Here is a 15,904-nt window from a genome sequence, read left to right as displayed (position 1 = left end):
CACATCCGAGGAAACATTGAACAATCTCAAAGCTGGGCAAGCTGGCAAACTTCCAGGTCAAGCAAAGTGAGACGCATGTGGATTATGCCGAGATGAGTAAGGATGGGCGTATAAAGTGCGGCATGAGCCAGGCACGAGCATTTCACAGTTTGGGTGAACATGACGGAACGGATGAAAAGTCGCCTGGCCTGACGAGAATCGGCGTTCCGGCGAACAAGTTGTCTGTCACTTGCTAACCCTGGTCCCCGTGCGGTCAGCAGGTGTGTTGTCAGTCTAACTTCCTGAGTCTGAGGACTGACGTTGCAGTCTGAGTACGTGTCCGAGTCCGTTATTCTTAGCATAGTATGAGTCATTAAATATTGATCCTGGATGCACTCATCTCTTACGGGATCGCGTAACATAGCTCGTATCATATTTTCAAGCCAACAAGTCGTGAAGTGTAAACACTGTAACCAGCAGGCCTACTGCTAACCCAGGTTGTTTTAGCTGGAACCTAGCGATAGCCTTACTAGACATCCTGCTAGCCAACGTTGATTCTGTATCGCATGATATGTAAATGCGGAGTGACTTTAAGACGTTTCAGTGGCCGACGCTTAGTCTTAATCATCGAACCAAAACTGATTCAGTCTGGCCAATTCCAGCCAAATGTTACCCGAATTAACCAAAACAGGCGTGACATATACAAATCAGCACAGCTCTACGGGCATGGGAATACCCGCTGATAGCCTCATTATTGAGACGAACTCTTGCATGTCTTGCGTTATTAAAATGGGCCATTCAGCCCAAGTCCCACTGCGGGTCCTGACATTTGGAATCTAAACCGGAACCCCAGCCCAAATACATGCTTTTTCAAAGTGGGCGAGTCAGAATGGCCCATTAATCTGTGACAGGGTTTCATCCACTTGAATTCATCCGTGAGAAGGACTCCGTGCCCCAAAAGGTCATGAGTCCGAGTCAAATCAGAGTCCAGCCGGACCACGCATGAATGCGGGGGCGCGCAAGTCCGCCGCACCCCGAGGCCTGCTAGCAGGATCAGATCGGTCAGGCGTATGGCGGTAAACTTCAGAGGTCTGGAACTGTCCAGCATGGCCTCTAATGGTTCTCAGCCCCATGCCTCAGCTCGTTGCGCTCATAGTTTAATATATTTTAAAAGCCAATCGACCGTTGATGTATCGGCGGTAATCGGCGGTGCTGCAGAGTATGTAGACCACACGTTTCATGACGCTAACGGTACTTTTCGTGGGCGCGCATATACAGTCGGAAAGATTCACGGTAGCAAGAACAAAAAGGAACTGAAAACGCGAATTTACAGCTGCAAATTAAGCAAAAACATTTGCTGACCGTGGTTCTGGTAGCCGCTCTTCTTAACTACTAAAATCACCTGCTTCCAACTGTTTTTAACAGCTATTTGACGTAATACTTTCCGCGATCTTTAACGTGGACGATGATGACTGTCACTGAAGCCATGGACTTAAAACCCAAATATATAAGAAATACCGCACAACAGTGAGGGTGCAAGATTATATTTGTGAGCCCACATTAAGTTGTGCGTCCGTCCATTTTTCCACGCGACACCATCGCCGAAATTCCTTTTCCCGAGAATGTTGGGGATGCTTCCGCACCTCTAGTAAGCAGTCAACTTCCACAACACGTGATCGAATGCACCGTTGCCGTTGTTGGAATGTCGTGTTTTCTTAAAGCCTGCATGGTCCATCAGCATTTCGAGCGCATCCACGAGCTCATTGTGTAAATCAGCCTTGGTGCAAAAACAAACCCGCCACCGACGTACTGTAAAGACACAACTCTCCCCAAAGACGCAGATTGCGCGCCATAACGGTGTACTCGTATACACGGAATGCCTAGATGCAAAGCCTTCAAGATTAATTTTCATCCCAAAATATCTGCAAGGTAAGTCTGTGTTGCTAATGTGTTGTCGATCCAAGCCTACCTCAGTGAACTGTTTCAGTCATGCATGTACAGCCTTTGTTACAGGAATTCACGTGTGTTTAGCAAACTCCATCTCCAATTGCTCCAATTGCACAAGGCTGCATGCCCGTGACCACAAGGCTGCATGCCCGTGACCACAAGGCTGCATGCCCGTGACCACAAGGCTGCATGCCCGTGACCACAAGGCAGCATGCCCGTGACCACAAGGCTGCGTGCCCGTGACCACAAGGCTGCGTGCCCGTGACCACAAGGCTGCATGCCCGTGACCACAAGGCTGCATGCCCGTGACCACAAGGCTGCGTGCCCGTGACCACAAGGCTGCATGCCTGTGATTACATAACTATCACTGATGAAACCGAAATCACTCGGCGGGCCCATTTCAAGAGTTATTTCAGCCGCACGACACTTGCGCACATCCGCAGTCGAGATTCAGCAAGAGCACGATTGGGAAGCCATGGTCGAGCGGGGTCTTTCCCACCACACGCTGGCTCGTTTCGCCCAAGGCCTGCCAGGTTCAGGCCGTGCAGTGTGAAAAACAGGCCCAGTGTTTGCCGCGATCAACTGGGAACAAATGCCGACGCGTTTGTGCTCCCGTGATTTGGCGTGGAATGAGCGGCCGCAGCGACGGGATAGGTCGAGTGGGGACATGATGTGGCGGCTACAGCGACGGGATAGGTCGGGTGGGGGCATGATGTGGCGGCCACAGCGACGGGATAGGTCGGGTGGGGGCATGATGTGGCGGCCACAGCGACGGGATAAGCCTGGTGGGGGCATGATGTGGCAGCCGCGGCGACGGGATAGGTCGGATGAGAGCATGATGTGGCGGCCACAGCGACGGGATAGGCCTGGTGGGGGCATGACGTGGCAGCTGCGGCGACGGGATAGATCGGGTGGGAGCATGATGTGGCGGCCGCAGCGACGGGATAGGCCTGGTGGGGGGCATGATGTGGCAGCCGCGGCGACGGATAGGTCGGGTGGGAGCATGATGTGGCGGCCGCAGCGACGGGATAGGTCGAGTGGGGGCATGATGTGGCGGCCACAGCAATGGGATAGGTCGGGTGGGGGCATGATGTGACGGCCAGCCTGTCGTTGGTATTTTGAGACTGAGACAAGTTGTAACGAACGACCGCCAGCTGTTATCTGCGACACCTGGATGGAAGAAGGCATAGTTCCAGCCTGTTTCCCACTATTCAAAATATGTGTTCTCAGTAAAATTCCATTTAAAACGCAGACTGGTCAAGTGGCTCTTCTTGCAGTTTCCCAGAGTACAGGAACTCATTAAACACAAGGTAAAGTCACGCCGTTGTGCTAGGTTCCGGCTGGTGCCGCGGGATCTCTGTCCATTCTAGTCAACTGCTTGCTCATTGTCTCCGAAGGCGTTGCTTTTTCAGAGCTGACAAGCCCACACGCAAGTAGCGCTAGCACAACTCTCCCAGGCCAGCCTTTTGCTATTCATCTGGGAGCTATGTGTTTTACGGACTTGCTGCTCAACATGTATTAAACAGGACGCGCGCCGCGGCCCCCGGGAGTCGCGGCCGCAGCAGAATGATTGCAGCATACGAGTTGCTCTGAATATACACGCACAAACACACTATACACACTCACACGGGACGTGGGGTGCTCCCTGAGGATGACATGTGATAATGATGACCGTGACTATGACCTGGCTGGCCCATTTCTTAGCGACGTCATTCACCACGGAGTAGGGAGTAAACAGTTTTTCAGACAATGACATCAAGTCGAATCACGCAAACAGCTCGTTGCGTAAATTACGTAAAACGATGCCACAGCAATTGCAGAAATTAGATGACGACTTGGTCTTAGTTCGTTCAAAGGGCTTGAGCTGTGCCAATAGAAATGGAAGGTGCATTGCCCTTGATCAGCCAAACCATTCACAACCGTCAGCTCATAGGTGGACATGTGCATGGTTTCCAAGCAACGATCCCAGATTACAAAGCTTCCTTTCAGAAAATTCCGAAATCACCCTGGACCCCGGAGGATCTTGCAATAGCATTCCAGAAAATATACAGGATTCTGAGAACCCTTCTACAAAATGTGAAAGGGGATACTGGATCCTAGAACATTCAGAAAGACCTGGGATCCAGGGTTCAGTGGTCCGGGATCCAAGATTCAGTGGCCCGGGATCCAGGACTCAGAGATCCAATCCTAGCATCTCGTTTTGGATCTCAGCACGATCGCAGCGACGGAGTTTGTTATCCCACAAACCCCAGTTTTTGTAGAGGGAGACCAAAACTGTATGACTGTCATTGTCTCGAGCAGCATTATTCCAAGGTTGTTCCGGGGAGCCCATTGTCCTACCGTATCAGTCGAGTTACAAACCATTGTGACATTGACGGGGTTGGGGACCCCTGGCGTGACCTGAACTCACCTTGGCGGCCGGGTCGCCGTCGTCACGTTGTCCGCGCACGCTGCCAGTGCGGCTGCGGACGGAGCCGCGGGCCGAGCGCGGGCTGGTCTCGGCCGACGAACGGCTGGCAGCGGCACCAGCGGCCGCCTCATCGCGGCCCTTCTCGCGCGCGAATAGCCGAGAAATGCCGCGGCAGTGGAGCCGCCGCATCAGGCCCAGCTGGGCGGAGGCGCGCGGCTCTCGGCCGTGCTCGCCGGCCAGCCGCGCCGCCTGCAGGCCCAGCGCGCCCACCAGGCACTCGACAACGTGCGCCTGCAGACCGGCCAGCGGCGCGTACAGCTGCGCCGGGCACACGCCGCTGTTGTTGGCGCGGTACACGGACGCGCCCATCTCCACCAGCTCGTACAGGCAGTCTTCGTCCGGCTGCGCGCGGCACACGCAAACATGCAGCGGCGTGTTGCCGTACTCGTCAGTGACGTTCACGTCGGCGCCATAGCCGACCAGCTCGGCCACCGACTCGGCGTCCTCGGCCACGACGGCGGCGAACAGCGGTGCCAGCCGGCGCAGGTAGGCCGGCGAACTGTAGACGGCGCCGAACGTGCCTTGCTCACCGTCCCGTGAACGTAGCGCCGTCAGTGGTGTTGCCAGGCTTTTGTTGACGCGCAAGGGCGCGCGGCCCGGCCGCGCCGCCTCCGCTGCCTCGCCGCTGGCGCGCCGCGACTCGTCTGCAGCCTCGGCGAAGAGCGCACGCGGACTGATGCGCACCACCAGGTCGCGGAGGAAGGAGCTGTTCTGCTGGAGCAGCGCTAGCGCGCGCGGGTGCGGCTCCTTGGCGAGCGGACAGCGCTCGGCCGAGTCGGCGCGCTCCCGGCCCGCCAGGTTGAAGCGCACGCTGGCGGGCGGCCGCATCGCCAGATCGTCGCCCGGTTCCGGCTCCGGCGAGCTGGGCCGCTGCGACTGGCGCGACGCCGGTGCCGGCGGCTCGGGCGCTGGCGGCGGCGCCTCCTCGTCCTGCGAGGCCCACTCGGCGCCGGTGCCCGGCCGCAGCTGGCCCGTGTTCGGGTCGAAGCCGCGGCTCAGCAGCAGGCGCACCACTGAGTGGGCACACGCCTCCACGGCCAGCTGCAGCGGGTGCTGCAGCACCGACGGCAGCCAGCAGGTGTCCTCCTCGGGAACGCTGCGGTGCGGACACGGTCTGTCGGAGACGGCGCCGACGGCTCCGGCAGCGCTCCAATGTCAGTAAAGGGAGCGATGCTTTAGGATTTAGGCCACGCCACCACCATATGCTATCCAAGGCGTTGGGATAGGCAAAGAGTTGTTTGACGCCTTTGCTTCAATACTGACGGTTTGTCAGGCGGAGTATTATAGTGCTTTGTGGCCTATTTCTTTTAAAGGAAAACATTCCGGGGAAGCCAAGACCTCTGTAATCAAAGGGGCATTTGCGCACGTCAACAGGAAATGCACATGTCACAAAAATGCCTTTAGGTACATCGGTTGAGCCAGGACGATGTGATTTGAAATGACTGCCAGCCCGATGAGTCTAAAAAGGTTTCCTATTACCCTCCAAGCGAGTAATTAAGTGAATTTGTACCGCATGCACAGAACATCTCACTTCTACCTATGGGCGAGACGTGCTGAGAACAGCCGGTGCGGCGAAGCTGGTGAAAATCAAATCAAGCAACGGGAAAACGCTAACATTATATTCATATTAATGAAAGCTGGCGTGGCTGCTGGCTTCCGCAGCCATGCTCTACCACTTGCACTGCAGTGCTGGTGCATTGTAGTGCCGCCAGGGCAGACAGGCCCTCATTGCATTAGGGTATTGCGGTACAGTCTATGCACGGCAGTCATTTTGGCAGTAAGGAGCGCAGCAACAATGCCGCCAAATGCTACCTGATACAGTGACTAGGCTTCTTTGAACTATTTAGGTTTGAGTTCGAGAGTCGTTGCTGCTCAACACTAGTCAGGCCACGATTTCTGAAGTGCTGGCTTGAGATGCACTACAGGACATTATCCATTAAAGGAGCAGGTTATTCGTGTACACATGTCATTCTGAGAAAAGCCTTCTAAGCAGAAAACCGCTTGATTATGAAAAAATCAACTGCGTAACTGACCGTTTTCCGTGAACTCAGGCTTAACTGGCAGGTAGGTGCTAAATTTCGTATGATTAGGATATTCAGCTGTGTGCTTTTCTTAAAAGACCTTTGACCAGGTCGGTGCACCATTGTCTGCTCATGGCGAACCGTCTTCTTAAACCAGCCGCCATTGTGATGATGCAAGAATGTTGGCGTGTTTATTCAAAGTCAGGCTTTTACCAAATTTCGTTGATCTTCGGCGACTGTGGTAAAGGGTCATAAGCAACCAACCTGTCATTGCTCCTGCTTTTCGTCTGCTGCACCTGAGAATACCGAGGCCATGTTACAGACAACATAACTTCCTCATTCTATATCAACTTGGCACGCAAATTCGAGCCATTTGCCTTAGATGAGAATCACAACAACAAAAATAACAACAAAGCATGCATGCCAAGTTCCAAGATGCGAGCTGTGAGGCTGGTGAGCGCAGCCGTGTGCCGACCCGCCGCCGGGTATAAATCGCCGCGGGCGGAACAATCTGATCATCGCGACGCCTGGGGGCTTATCGCCGGAAAAACCCGTCCCCGGCTTACTGCATCACCGAAACGCGTCTGAGTGGTCTAATCCGGTCTCGGTGAGAGGTTGGGCCGGACGTATAAATACGGCAAACGGTGCGCCAGGGGTCGTCTCCAGCCTGCCGAGCAGCGGGATGACAGGGAGCCGGCTGGCACGGCTCGCAGCCAGCGGATGGCCGCCTCTTACCGCCGGCAGAGTGCACCTTGTGAGGAGGATGTTGTAACCGATTAGCGCTGACCTCGGCCGGATGGTGCGTGGCTGCTATGGGAGTTTGTTGGAGGTTCTATGATAACGTTTATCGTTCAAGCAAGCGTGCATTATCGCGGACATCCAAGACTGCATGGTGCTTGCAGCGCTGCGAATTGTCTTAAATGAAGCCATGTGTTCAAATATATGGCAATGGACAGGGTTTGCAAGAAACCAAACTAAAACGAATTTGGACGGATGCAAACGATCATGATATGGCTGCACAGAAGGTGCATTTTTCTCGCGCTGGCCGCGAAGAGCTGTCGCCGCTGGTTCCATCCGACCTCTTGTTTGTTTTCAGCTGCCACTGGCGGCTCCTTGCGAGGTGCCGTCGCGGGTCACTCTAGCACAGCGGACCACGGGAAGGTTGGTTGCTGGTCCGGACTCAACCACACCCGCTCGATGGCCTCACCAGGCCGGAGCGGCCGGCAGCCACAAGGCGTCTCGCTGGCGCCGATGTTTGGAAACCGTCACTTGCCAACAGCATAATAAGCTTATCGCTGGAAAGTTACGCGCTTCAACGGAGAATAATGAGGCAAACTCCGAGGGGCACCGGCCTGCTAATGACGGAATTATTCTCGGGACCGTGTCACGTCCGGCGATGTCTCAGTGATGTGAAGCTACCATATCCGCACAGGACACAGGCAGGCCTATAGGCAAGAGAGGTCATGAGTTTGTGTCAGGCCGTTTTTGATACAGCTGCTTCAGCTTTGGTGGACCAGTTATATGGTCGCTTTGCAGCTTGGCGATATTCTTGGCCAGAGAGTGCTGAGACTTGAATTCCACCTTCCCTGAATCGAGCCCACCAAAGCTGGAGAAACTGAATCCAGAACAGCCATACACAAACATTAATATACCCAGCTGCAAAACCTGAACACGCGCCCGGATGGCCGGTTGGATACCCTTCGCTCGGGGGAGAGTCAATTCGACTCCCCCCCCCCCCCCTGTGATCTCAGGAAATAAGCAAGCTAGAGATACCAAATTGACGAGAGTATTGACCTATAGGGGAGCTCACTTAGGTCAAAGTTTCAAGTTCATGGGTCACGACCTTCGTGTCAAATAGGACCAAACAAGGTCAAACTCCAGGTTGGTCTCCAAAGTGCCCCAGAGCCTAGATGTCTGTTCTAAGCCAAAGGTCACATGCTCATTTAAGATCAGTAATGCTTTTTTACCTTTTGAATATCGTGGTGACTAAAATTATACGACACCGCTTTGAGTTTTGCATTTGAATAAGCGACAAAGATCATGCTAGACAGTTTGTTTCTAAAAACAGAATGTTGACCTGGGTCATTTTAGATCAGTGACCTATTCTGGCCTTTAAAAAGTTTATGGAAGATTTCAGATGCGGTTACTGTTATCAATAAATATTAAATTAGAACCAGAAACTACCCAATACAGTAAGCCCTAGAATAATAAAACAGGTTGGTTTCACCCTGGTATGGCCTTCATTCCTGACCCTAGGTCAGTGGAATTTGTTCATTCAAGTGTTGTGTTGCTAAGAAAGCATTCCGGTGATGTATGGCTTCGTCTAACACTCCGTTGTTGCATCAGATCGAAACGATCCCCTAGAAATTGACTTCGCTGAATCCATGGCCTGACTTTGGCCTGACGTAGGTCAACGACCTTACCAGGTGCATCTAAATTTGCTATGCCAAACGATCCGTTATTTGATTGTCTACAGCTAAGCAAAATTTGTCGCGGCGTAGCCACGCTGTTCGTAAACCACTTCGGGAGATAACAGAGGTCTTGAGCTCCTGGCTTCCTGGCATTACTTATTTTTATGCTGATAGTAGCCAACTTTCATACACCATGTCATGCTCACTGAACGCCGATATTGGGCGATCGAAATATATGACGGAAATATTCGACGTTTCATGGCAGCGCTCAGTCTACTCGCGGTCACGGTCACCCGTAAACACGAGCGCGGCCTTAAAACGCCCAGTAGGTTCGCAACACATCCTAACGATTGCTTGATGTCACCATTTTTAATCATCGGCTGCTGGTATGTCGGAGGTTGGTCATTTTCAAGACAAGAACTACGTAACTATATCGTAACAGGGTCGGTCTATCGGTCCTATCAGCCAGACGGTGCTGGAGACGTTTCGCCACGAGCCTTCGTGCTTCAATTACCTTGATAAATTACCAGACTGCACTGTAGTGTGTTTGTGTTCGTGTATGACTTAGAAACAAGCACTGTGGCGAATAATTTGCTGATATTGACCTTCCACATCAGCATTGGCCGTCACGACAAAAGCTGCTTGTAGCTAGACCGTGTACTACTGCAGCAAAAATGCCGTTCATAAACCTAATAATCTAAGGATTACGTGGAAGCCAAGCAAACTCTATCTCAGATCCTGTGGTTTCATCGACCGCATCGCGCCATGCAACACTACAGAACAGCCTCTGAAGCTCTGCGCATAGCGCTTCCAACGCTTTGTGCAGGGCTGCGTGGGCCTCATCTGATCTGGTTCCCCAGAAACCCGATACGCTCTGTTGCAAACGCCACGGCAATCACTCTTGTATCTTGAGCAATGATTTGGAAATTTCAACTTTCCGCCTAAACGCACTTTTTGTGTGACTTTTCCGTTTTTGAACGATTTGACGTGCAGCTTGACTTAATGGGCAAAGCGAGGTGATATGGATCCAACAATTGTTCGGAAATCGTCCTGGTCAGGTGTGTCAAAGTGTGTGTCGCCGGGCTTTTCCGCTAAACTCAGGGGTAGAGCCCCGGGCTCGTAATCAGCGGACCTCAGTTCGCACTGCAACCAATCCAAAGAGTAAGTTCAGGTTCTGCTGCGTACATGGCTGAGAGTCGAGCGCCACCAAGCACTTCCGGGGACCAACTACCACCTGAAAACCACCGGAGAATTCACTGGCTGAAACGCTGTGCACGTCCTAACACATCAGACGAGGACGAGAGCCGGAGGCCGATATTCCGCCATCTTTTTTGTACATGAGAACGCCGCTTGCTGAAACGAGGGACCAAAATTATTCTGCCGTTAGAATTTCAACGCAGTTTAACACCCTGGAAAATGTCAGCCAAGGGCATTTTGATTTCGCTGAAGAACAATCTTATGTGATCTTAACTGATCTTAGGCCGCTCTCCGTGGAGGCAGCTTTGTCGGCGCGGGCGACGTGAAGCGTATAATCTGGCTGCTTTCAACGACGGCATTTTTCCGTCATAAATGCTTTCTGCTCACGATGGTAGGATTTAAATCAGAGCAGAAATATTTTTAAAACAATTCACGATCATTAAATTTCTAGGCCGGAGAAGACGTCTGGGAAGTTGATAAGACTTCACTACGAATCTCTTCAAACCATCCCATTACCACCTAAGGTCATTGTAAACCAATGCTGTTACGAGAGAGTATCGTCCTTCGGGACCCAATTTAGATTCACACGTCAGCATTCATTGGAGACCTGTCCGATTTCAACTGCAAAGTTTTTCAAGTACTTACTCAATCGCTCGTTTTTATACTCTGTGCCGTCATTTTCGACGCGAGTTTGGTTAAGCGCATGTGGTTCCGACAGTAACGGACCAGTATTAAGGTTTGCCTGGCCAGACTAGGCCTGCGTTCGCTTTCATTCGGAACGCAGACCTAGTCAACAGTTCCAGCACACGGCAAGCGCAGCGACCGAACTCGGGTCCCAGCATCGTAAACAGACAAGACAGTCGCAAACGTCAGCGGGTGTTAGCAGGCCAGAGCCTCGTCGCTCGCATTGCGACGAATTAGTGGGGTCATTCAAATTGCTTGGCCAATGGCTAGCCATCAGCAGATTTATGGTTGATGCCATGGCTGAAAGTGAAATTGCGGCACACACAGCCTTGGCCAGATTTTTATAATCGACGTGCAATCAAAATGAATCGCTGAATTTTTGCTTTGTGTTACCCAGGTGTGCGTTTTCTGTACAGCAATAACAAGCCACGCGCATTTCCTGCCGAACGTTTTGTGATAGCGTCCAAAGGCCGCCATCACAAAATCAACGGTGCTATTCTGAATTTCATATAGCCACACCAGTGCACAAAAACAGATCTATTTACTGATACTCTCTGCGTCCCTGCGTTCAAGCTATGGGCACTCACCATCAGTTTCTGCGCGTAGGTGGCTATAATGGTGGCTACCGTGCTGCTGTCATCTTCTTGGATCGCCTGCTCCAATCGACGAGCCGCCCGCCACAGGCAGACGTACCTGCGGAGCGGAGCACATCGTCACTGCAGACAGACACATCTGCGGTACGGAACACATCGTCCCTGCAGACAGACACATCTGCGGTACGGAACACATCGTTCCTGCAGACAGACACATCTGCGGTACGGGGCACATTATCACTGCAGACAGACACATCTGCGGTACGGAGCACATCGTCACTGCAGACAGACACATCTGCGGTACGGAGCACAGACAGACACATCTGCGGAGCGGCGCACATCGTCACTGCAGACAGACACATCTGCGGTACGGAACACATCAACACTACAGACAAACACAACTGAGGAACGGAACACATCATCACAGGCACGTGTATATGTGATTCAAAACCCATGATCATCATAGACAGACATACATAGCTGCGGAGACGAACACATCATCAAATACGGGCACATATATCTAGGGAACGGAACGGATCATGGCAATGGATAGCTTTCCAGGTTTCAATTCGACCAGCTCAAATCAGCTCAGAGCAATATGTGCACGAAGACTTGAGAGAAACTTCACGCCGGCCTGAACTAAACCAGACTCAAACCGACATCCCTACAGTCCACATGGGCGCCGGTTTGTAAGGTTCGTCGCATGTCCGAAGACCTGGGACTTGCATCGCACCGCCTAAGGGAATCAACTGTCACTCATCTCGAATGAAACGGCGTGGCTAGCATGCGAAGCTGGAATGGAGTCACGTGTATTTTGCAGCGTGGGAGGCTATGAAAGAGCGGAACAGCGCCACACGATGTCACTGTTTCTGACAGCGGTTTACCGCTAGCAGTCGTGAATAGTTATGAGCAAGGCTACAGGTCGAGCGAGTCTTATAAGCACAGAGAGAGAGAGAGAGAGAGAGAGAGAGAGAGAGAGAGAGAGAGAGAGAGAGAGAGAGAGAGAGAGAGAGAGAGAGAGAGAGAGAGAGAGAGAGAGAGAGAGAGAGAGAGAGAGAGAGAGAGAGAGAGAGAGATATATATAGAGAGAGAGAGAGGGAGAGATAAAGAGAGAGAGAGGGAGAGAGAGAGAGAGGCAGAGTATACAGCTTGAACCCGTCCCGGCCCTCTAAGTCATCCTTTCTAGCGACTGGCATCATTGCAGCTCCTGATAGCAGCCTCACGGGGCCCCCAGCACCAATGGTATCATGGAGCTCAGGTATTTTTAGGCTGCGCAGCATTAGCTTAATATATTTGAATATGGGCTGCTTGGTCTACCGCGTACCAGATGGGCACCAGTGGACATGGACAGATTATACCTGTCAGATATGTCATGGCTGGTAAAAGGGGCGAAGAAGCTCAACCGGCTATATCAGGAAATAAACAGGCCACTGTTAGGCGGAGATCATCGTTAGAAAGGCTTTTTAAGCTGTAAGATATGTGTCATTCACGCTTAAATCGTATGATTAATAAAAGATCGTATCAAGTCACAGCCGTCAGGGTTTCACCTACCTTGACCTTGGATGACCTGGCCTTGCAAAGGCAGCCAGACCGATAGCAGCGCACTTTTAAGTTATATGGTTAAAAAAGCCGCCTGGAAAGCCTTTTTAAAATGCATTTATTTTCCGTGATGAATTAGCATAGCTTCTTAGTTTTGAGCAAACTGTCACCTCGAATTTTGTTTCCAAGGCGAATTTTAGACGAAGTCTTTGCCACTTTATATCTGGTGTATCCAACAGCAGCTTCGAGTAAAGCTTTGATCCTTGTTAAGCCATCCGACGGAGGTACAGTACCACCGGAAATAGCTGGCGGGGACGAATCGGAGCCAATTGCGATGCCAGGGCGGCACGGCTTAAGACGAGACACGATTAGTCACTGCTCCGGCAGCTGGGGAGGTAAGAGATTGAATCGGTTGGTGAGGACGGGAAAGCTATCGGCTTAGCACGTGGAGTGGGGACGGGAAATGGTTTTCCTTGTTCCGGAAACCAGCTCGGAGGTGGAGTCCTTAAGTGGAATCCGCAAACGCGCAGGGAAGTGGTAGCGACAGCATTGGTATCAGCTAGGGCCTGTTCAGTTCTCTTTTAAAGCTAAAACGCATCGAATGCAAATGCTGGCTAACGCATGGAAAACTATTCTGCAGAACCTGGCTGCATACATCAGCGTCGTCGTTGGCGATTCGCAAACAATATGTGTGGGGCGCAAATGTAACAGCCTGCAGCATCGAGCTGATTTCGTCCATTCTCCTGGAGCGGCCTGTACTTTTTGGAACAGGCACAAGAAAACGCAGAGAAAGGCTTCCTCACAGACCTACACAAGCGAAAGGGGCGTAGTCTTTGCACAAAATGATTGCGGTCCGGGCCCGACTGACCACGTCACGTCTGGGCCACACTTGGCGAGTACCTCCAATGAAACTCGCCATCGGAGGCCTCGTAAGCGCGTCTTTACGAGCCGTTCAGGTGGGAAGAGTGCCGGTGTCGGGGCCGTGGATGGCCGCAGCACTCAAAAGAGAGCCGATGGCCGCCCGGGAGCGCGCGTTTCGCTCATGGCTGGTCAATACGAGCGGGCAGTGAGCCCGGACCAGCGCTGTTCAGTGACGAGCAGCGGCCCGCTCATGGCTGGTCAATGACGAGCGGGCAGTGAGCCCGGACCAGCGCTGTTCAATGACGAGCAGCGGCCCGCTCATGGCTGGTCAATGACGAGCGGGCAGTGAGCCCAGACCAGCGCTGTTCAATGACGAGCAGCAGCCCGCTCATGGCTGGTCAATGACGAGCGGGCAGCGAGCCCAGACCAGCGCTGTTCAATGACGAGCAGCGGCCCCGGCTCGAATTAGGGCTGCGGAGGCGGCGGCAGCGGCGCGCCACCGGAGCCCCTCATCAATCTTGGCGCCGGTACCGGCTGCCGGCGCACAGACGGAGCGCCGCGCTCTCCAGTTTGACAGGGACGGAACGACGGCGCTATTGCAATCTAAGTGGAGGTGATGGGGACAATGCGTCCGACAAACGGTCGGATGTGGGCGCACGCAGGTACAGATACAAGTGCCCATGCACCTATCGCAGCCGTTAGCAACACCACCCATTTTGCAGGGGCTAGCAACACTGTCCATTTTGTAGCTGCCAGTAGCGCTACTCATTTTGTAGCCGCCAGCAACACTACCCATTTTGTAGATGCTAGTAACACTCCATTTTGTGGCTGCTGACAATGCTACCCATTTTGTAAATGCTGTCACCACTACCCATTATGTTGTCTTACCTGTCATACTCAGAAGTCTGTCCGCCGTCCATGTTTTTCTCAGCTCATCTCAACGTGTTCACTGACGTTCCGCATCCTTTCACTGAAACGGGCCAGAGTATGTTTCAATGGAAGCATGGCACACGTTGAGTGCTTACGAGTTTGTGATTGATACAGGTTTCCGCTGGAGGACTGCGCTAGCCGACATCAGTTCAGATATCTGTGCAGTCATACGTATTGGGGTCAGCCGCCCGGGCTGGCACTCGGCGCGCTCGACGCAAGGTAATACAGCGTCCGGGGACGTTAGTGGTTGCGTGGCATTAGGTTCGAAATGTCTATGGCTCTACTCTCACTGCACGAAAGTTTGACTGGCGCCATTGTCTATCCGTGTAGCTTACATGACGTGTTGATAGATAACTGACTTAAATTGTATTACCATGCAATTATAGTATCATGCTAAGACTATAATTCTATTACATTGAATTATTGCCATTATCAGCTTACTGCCCGATCAATGCATAAGCTGACCTCGGAAAAGTTGCATTCTCCCTTAATCTTATGCCGACACAACAGGCAACATCTTGATCACAGCCTGGTAAAATCAACGAGCTGGAAATGTTGAGTGCGAGACCTTTTATCTATTTACTGATGACTCGCTGTGACTTCAAATACTAGGTGTCTACAGCAAAAAGCGTGGGAGGTAAACGAGAGTTGGTGGATGCCATGTTCTGTGTGGGATGATGAGCACACAGGCAAAGTCGAGTACCGCTCACAGCATGTAAAAGTCACATACAGGTTGCAACTAGCCTCATATTAATGAGTGTCAAAGCGCGAAAAATGCGCGCCCGGTATTATCGTGACGCGTAGCGCACTTTCATGCGCCACATTCCCGGTATTATCGTGACGCGTAGCGCACCTTCATGCGCCACATTCCCGGTGTTGTCGTGACGCGTAGCGCACCTTCATGCGCCACATTCCCGGTATTATCGTGACGCGTAGCGCACTTTCATGCGCCACATTCCCGGTGTTGTCGTGACGCGTAGCGCACCTTCATGCGCCACATTCCCGGTGTTGTCGTGACGCGTAGCGCACTTTCATGCGCCACATTCCCGGTGTTGTCGTGACGCGTAGCGCACCTTCATGCGCCACATTCCCGGTATTATCGTGACGCGTAGCGCACTTTCATGCGCCACATTCCCGGTGTTGTCGTGACGCGTAGCGCACCTTCATGCGCCACATTCCCGGTGTTGTCGTGACGCGTAGTGCATTTTGATGCGCCACATTCCTGCCGGATATTATTCGTAGATCATCCCATTTTCGTATGACTTTTTTAAC

The 15,904-nt window shown here is 52.4% G+C and overlaps 1 protein-coding gene across 1 annotated transcript in view; it reads right to left on the bottom strand.

The window, feature by feature from the left end:
• LOC119112910 (uncharacterized) overlaps window positions 1-14,673 on the bottom strand; it is a 66,787-nt gene extending 52,114 nt beyond the window's left edge. The window contains exons 1-7 of the mRNA XM_037237216.1: window positions 14,591-14,673; window positions 11,297-11,402; window positions 6,682-6,713; window positions 5,304-5,492; window positions 5,015-5,207; window positions 4,607-4,840; window positions 4,337-4,534 (exon numbers count right to left, since the gene is read on the bottom strand). Coding sequence (XP_037093111.1) covers window positions 4,337-4,534; window positions 4,607-4,840; window positions 5,015-5,207; window positions 5,304-5,492; window positions 6,682-6,713; window positions 11,297-11,402; window positions 14,591-14,622 — 984 coding nt within the window. The 5' untranslated portion in view covers window positions 14,623-14,673. The remainder of the gene's footprint in view (window positions 1-4,336; window positions 4,535-4,606; window positions 4,841-5,014; window positions 5,208-5,303; window positions 5,493-6,681; window positions 6,714-11,296; window positions 11,403-14,590) is intronic.
• Between the last annotated feature and the right edge of the window lie 1,231 nt (window positions 14,674-15,904).

The sequence above is a fragment of the Pollicipes pollicipes genome, unplaced genomic scaffold, assembly GCF_011947565.3.
Source record: "Pollicipes pollicipes isolate AB1234 unplaced genomic scaffold, Ppol_2.1 Scaffold_7261;HRSCAF=8764_pilon_pilon_pilon, whole genome shotgun sequence".
Classification (NCBI taxonomy): domain Eukaryota; kingdom Metazoa; phylum Arthropoda; class Thecostraca; order Pollicipedomorpha; family Pollicipedidae; genus Pollicipes; species Pollicipes pollicipes.
The sequence above is the reverse complement of the archived record's forward strand: the minus strand, read 5'-3'. Positions and strand labels throughout refer to the sequence as shown.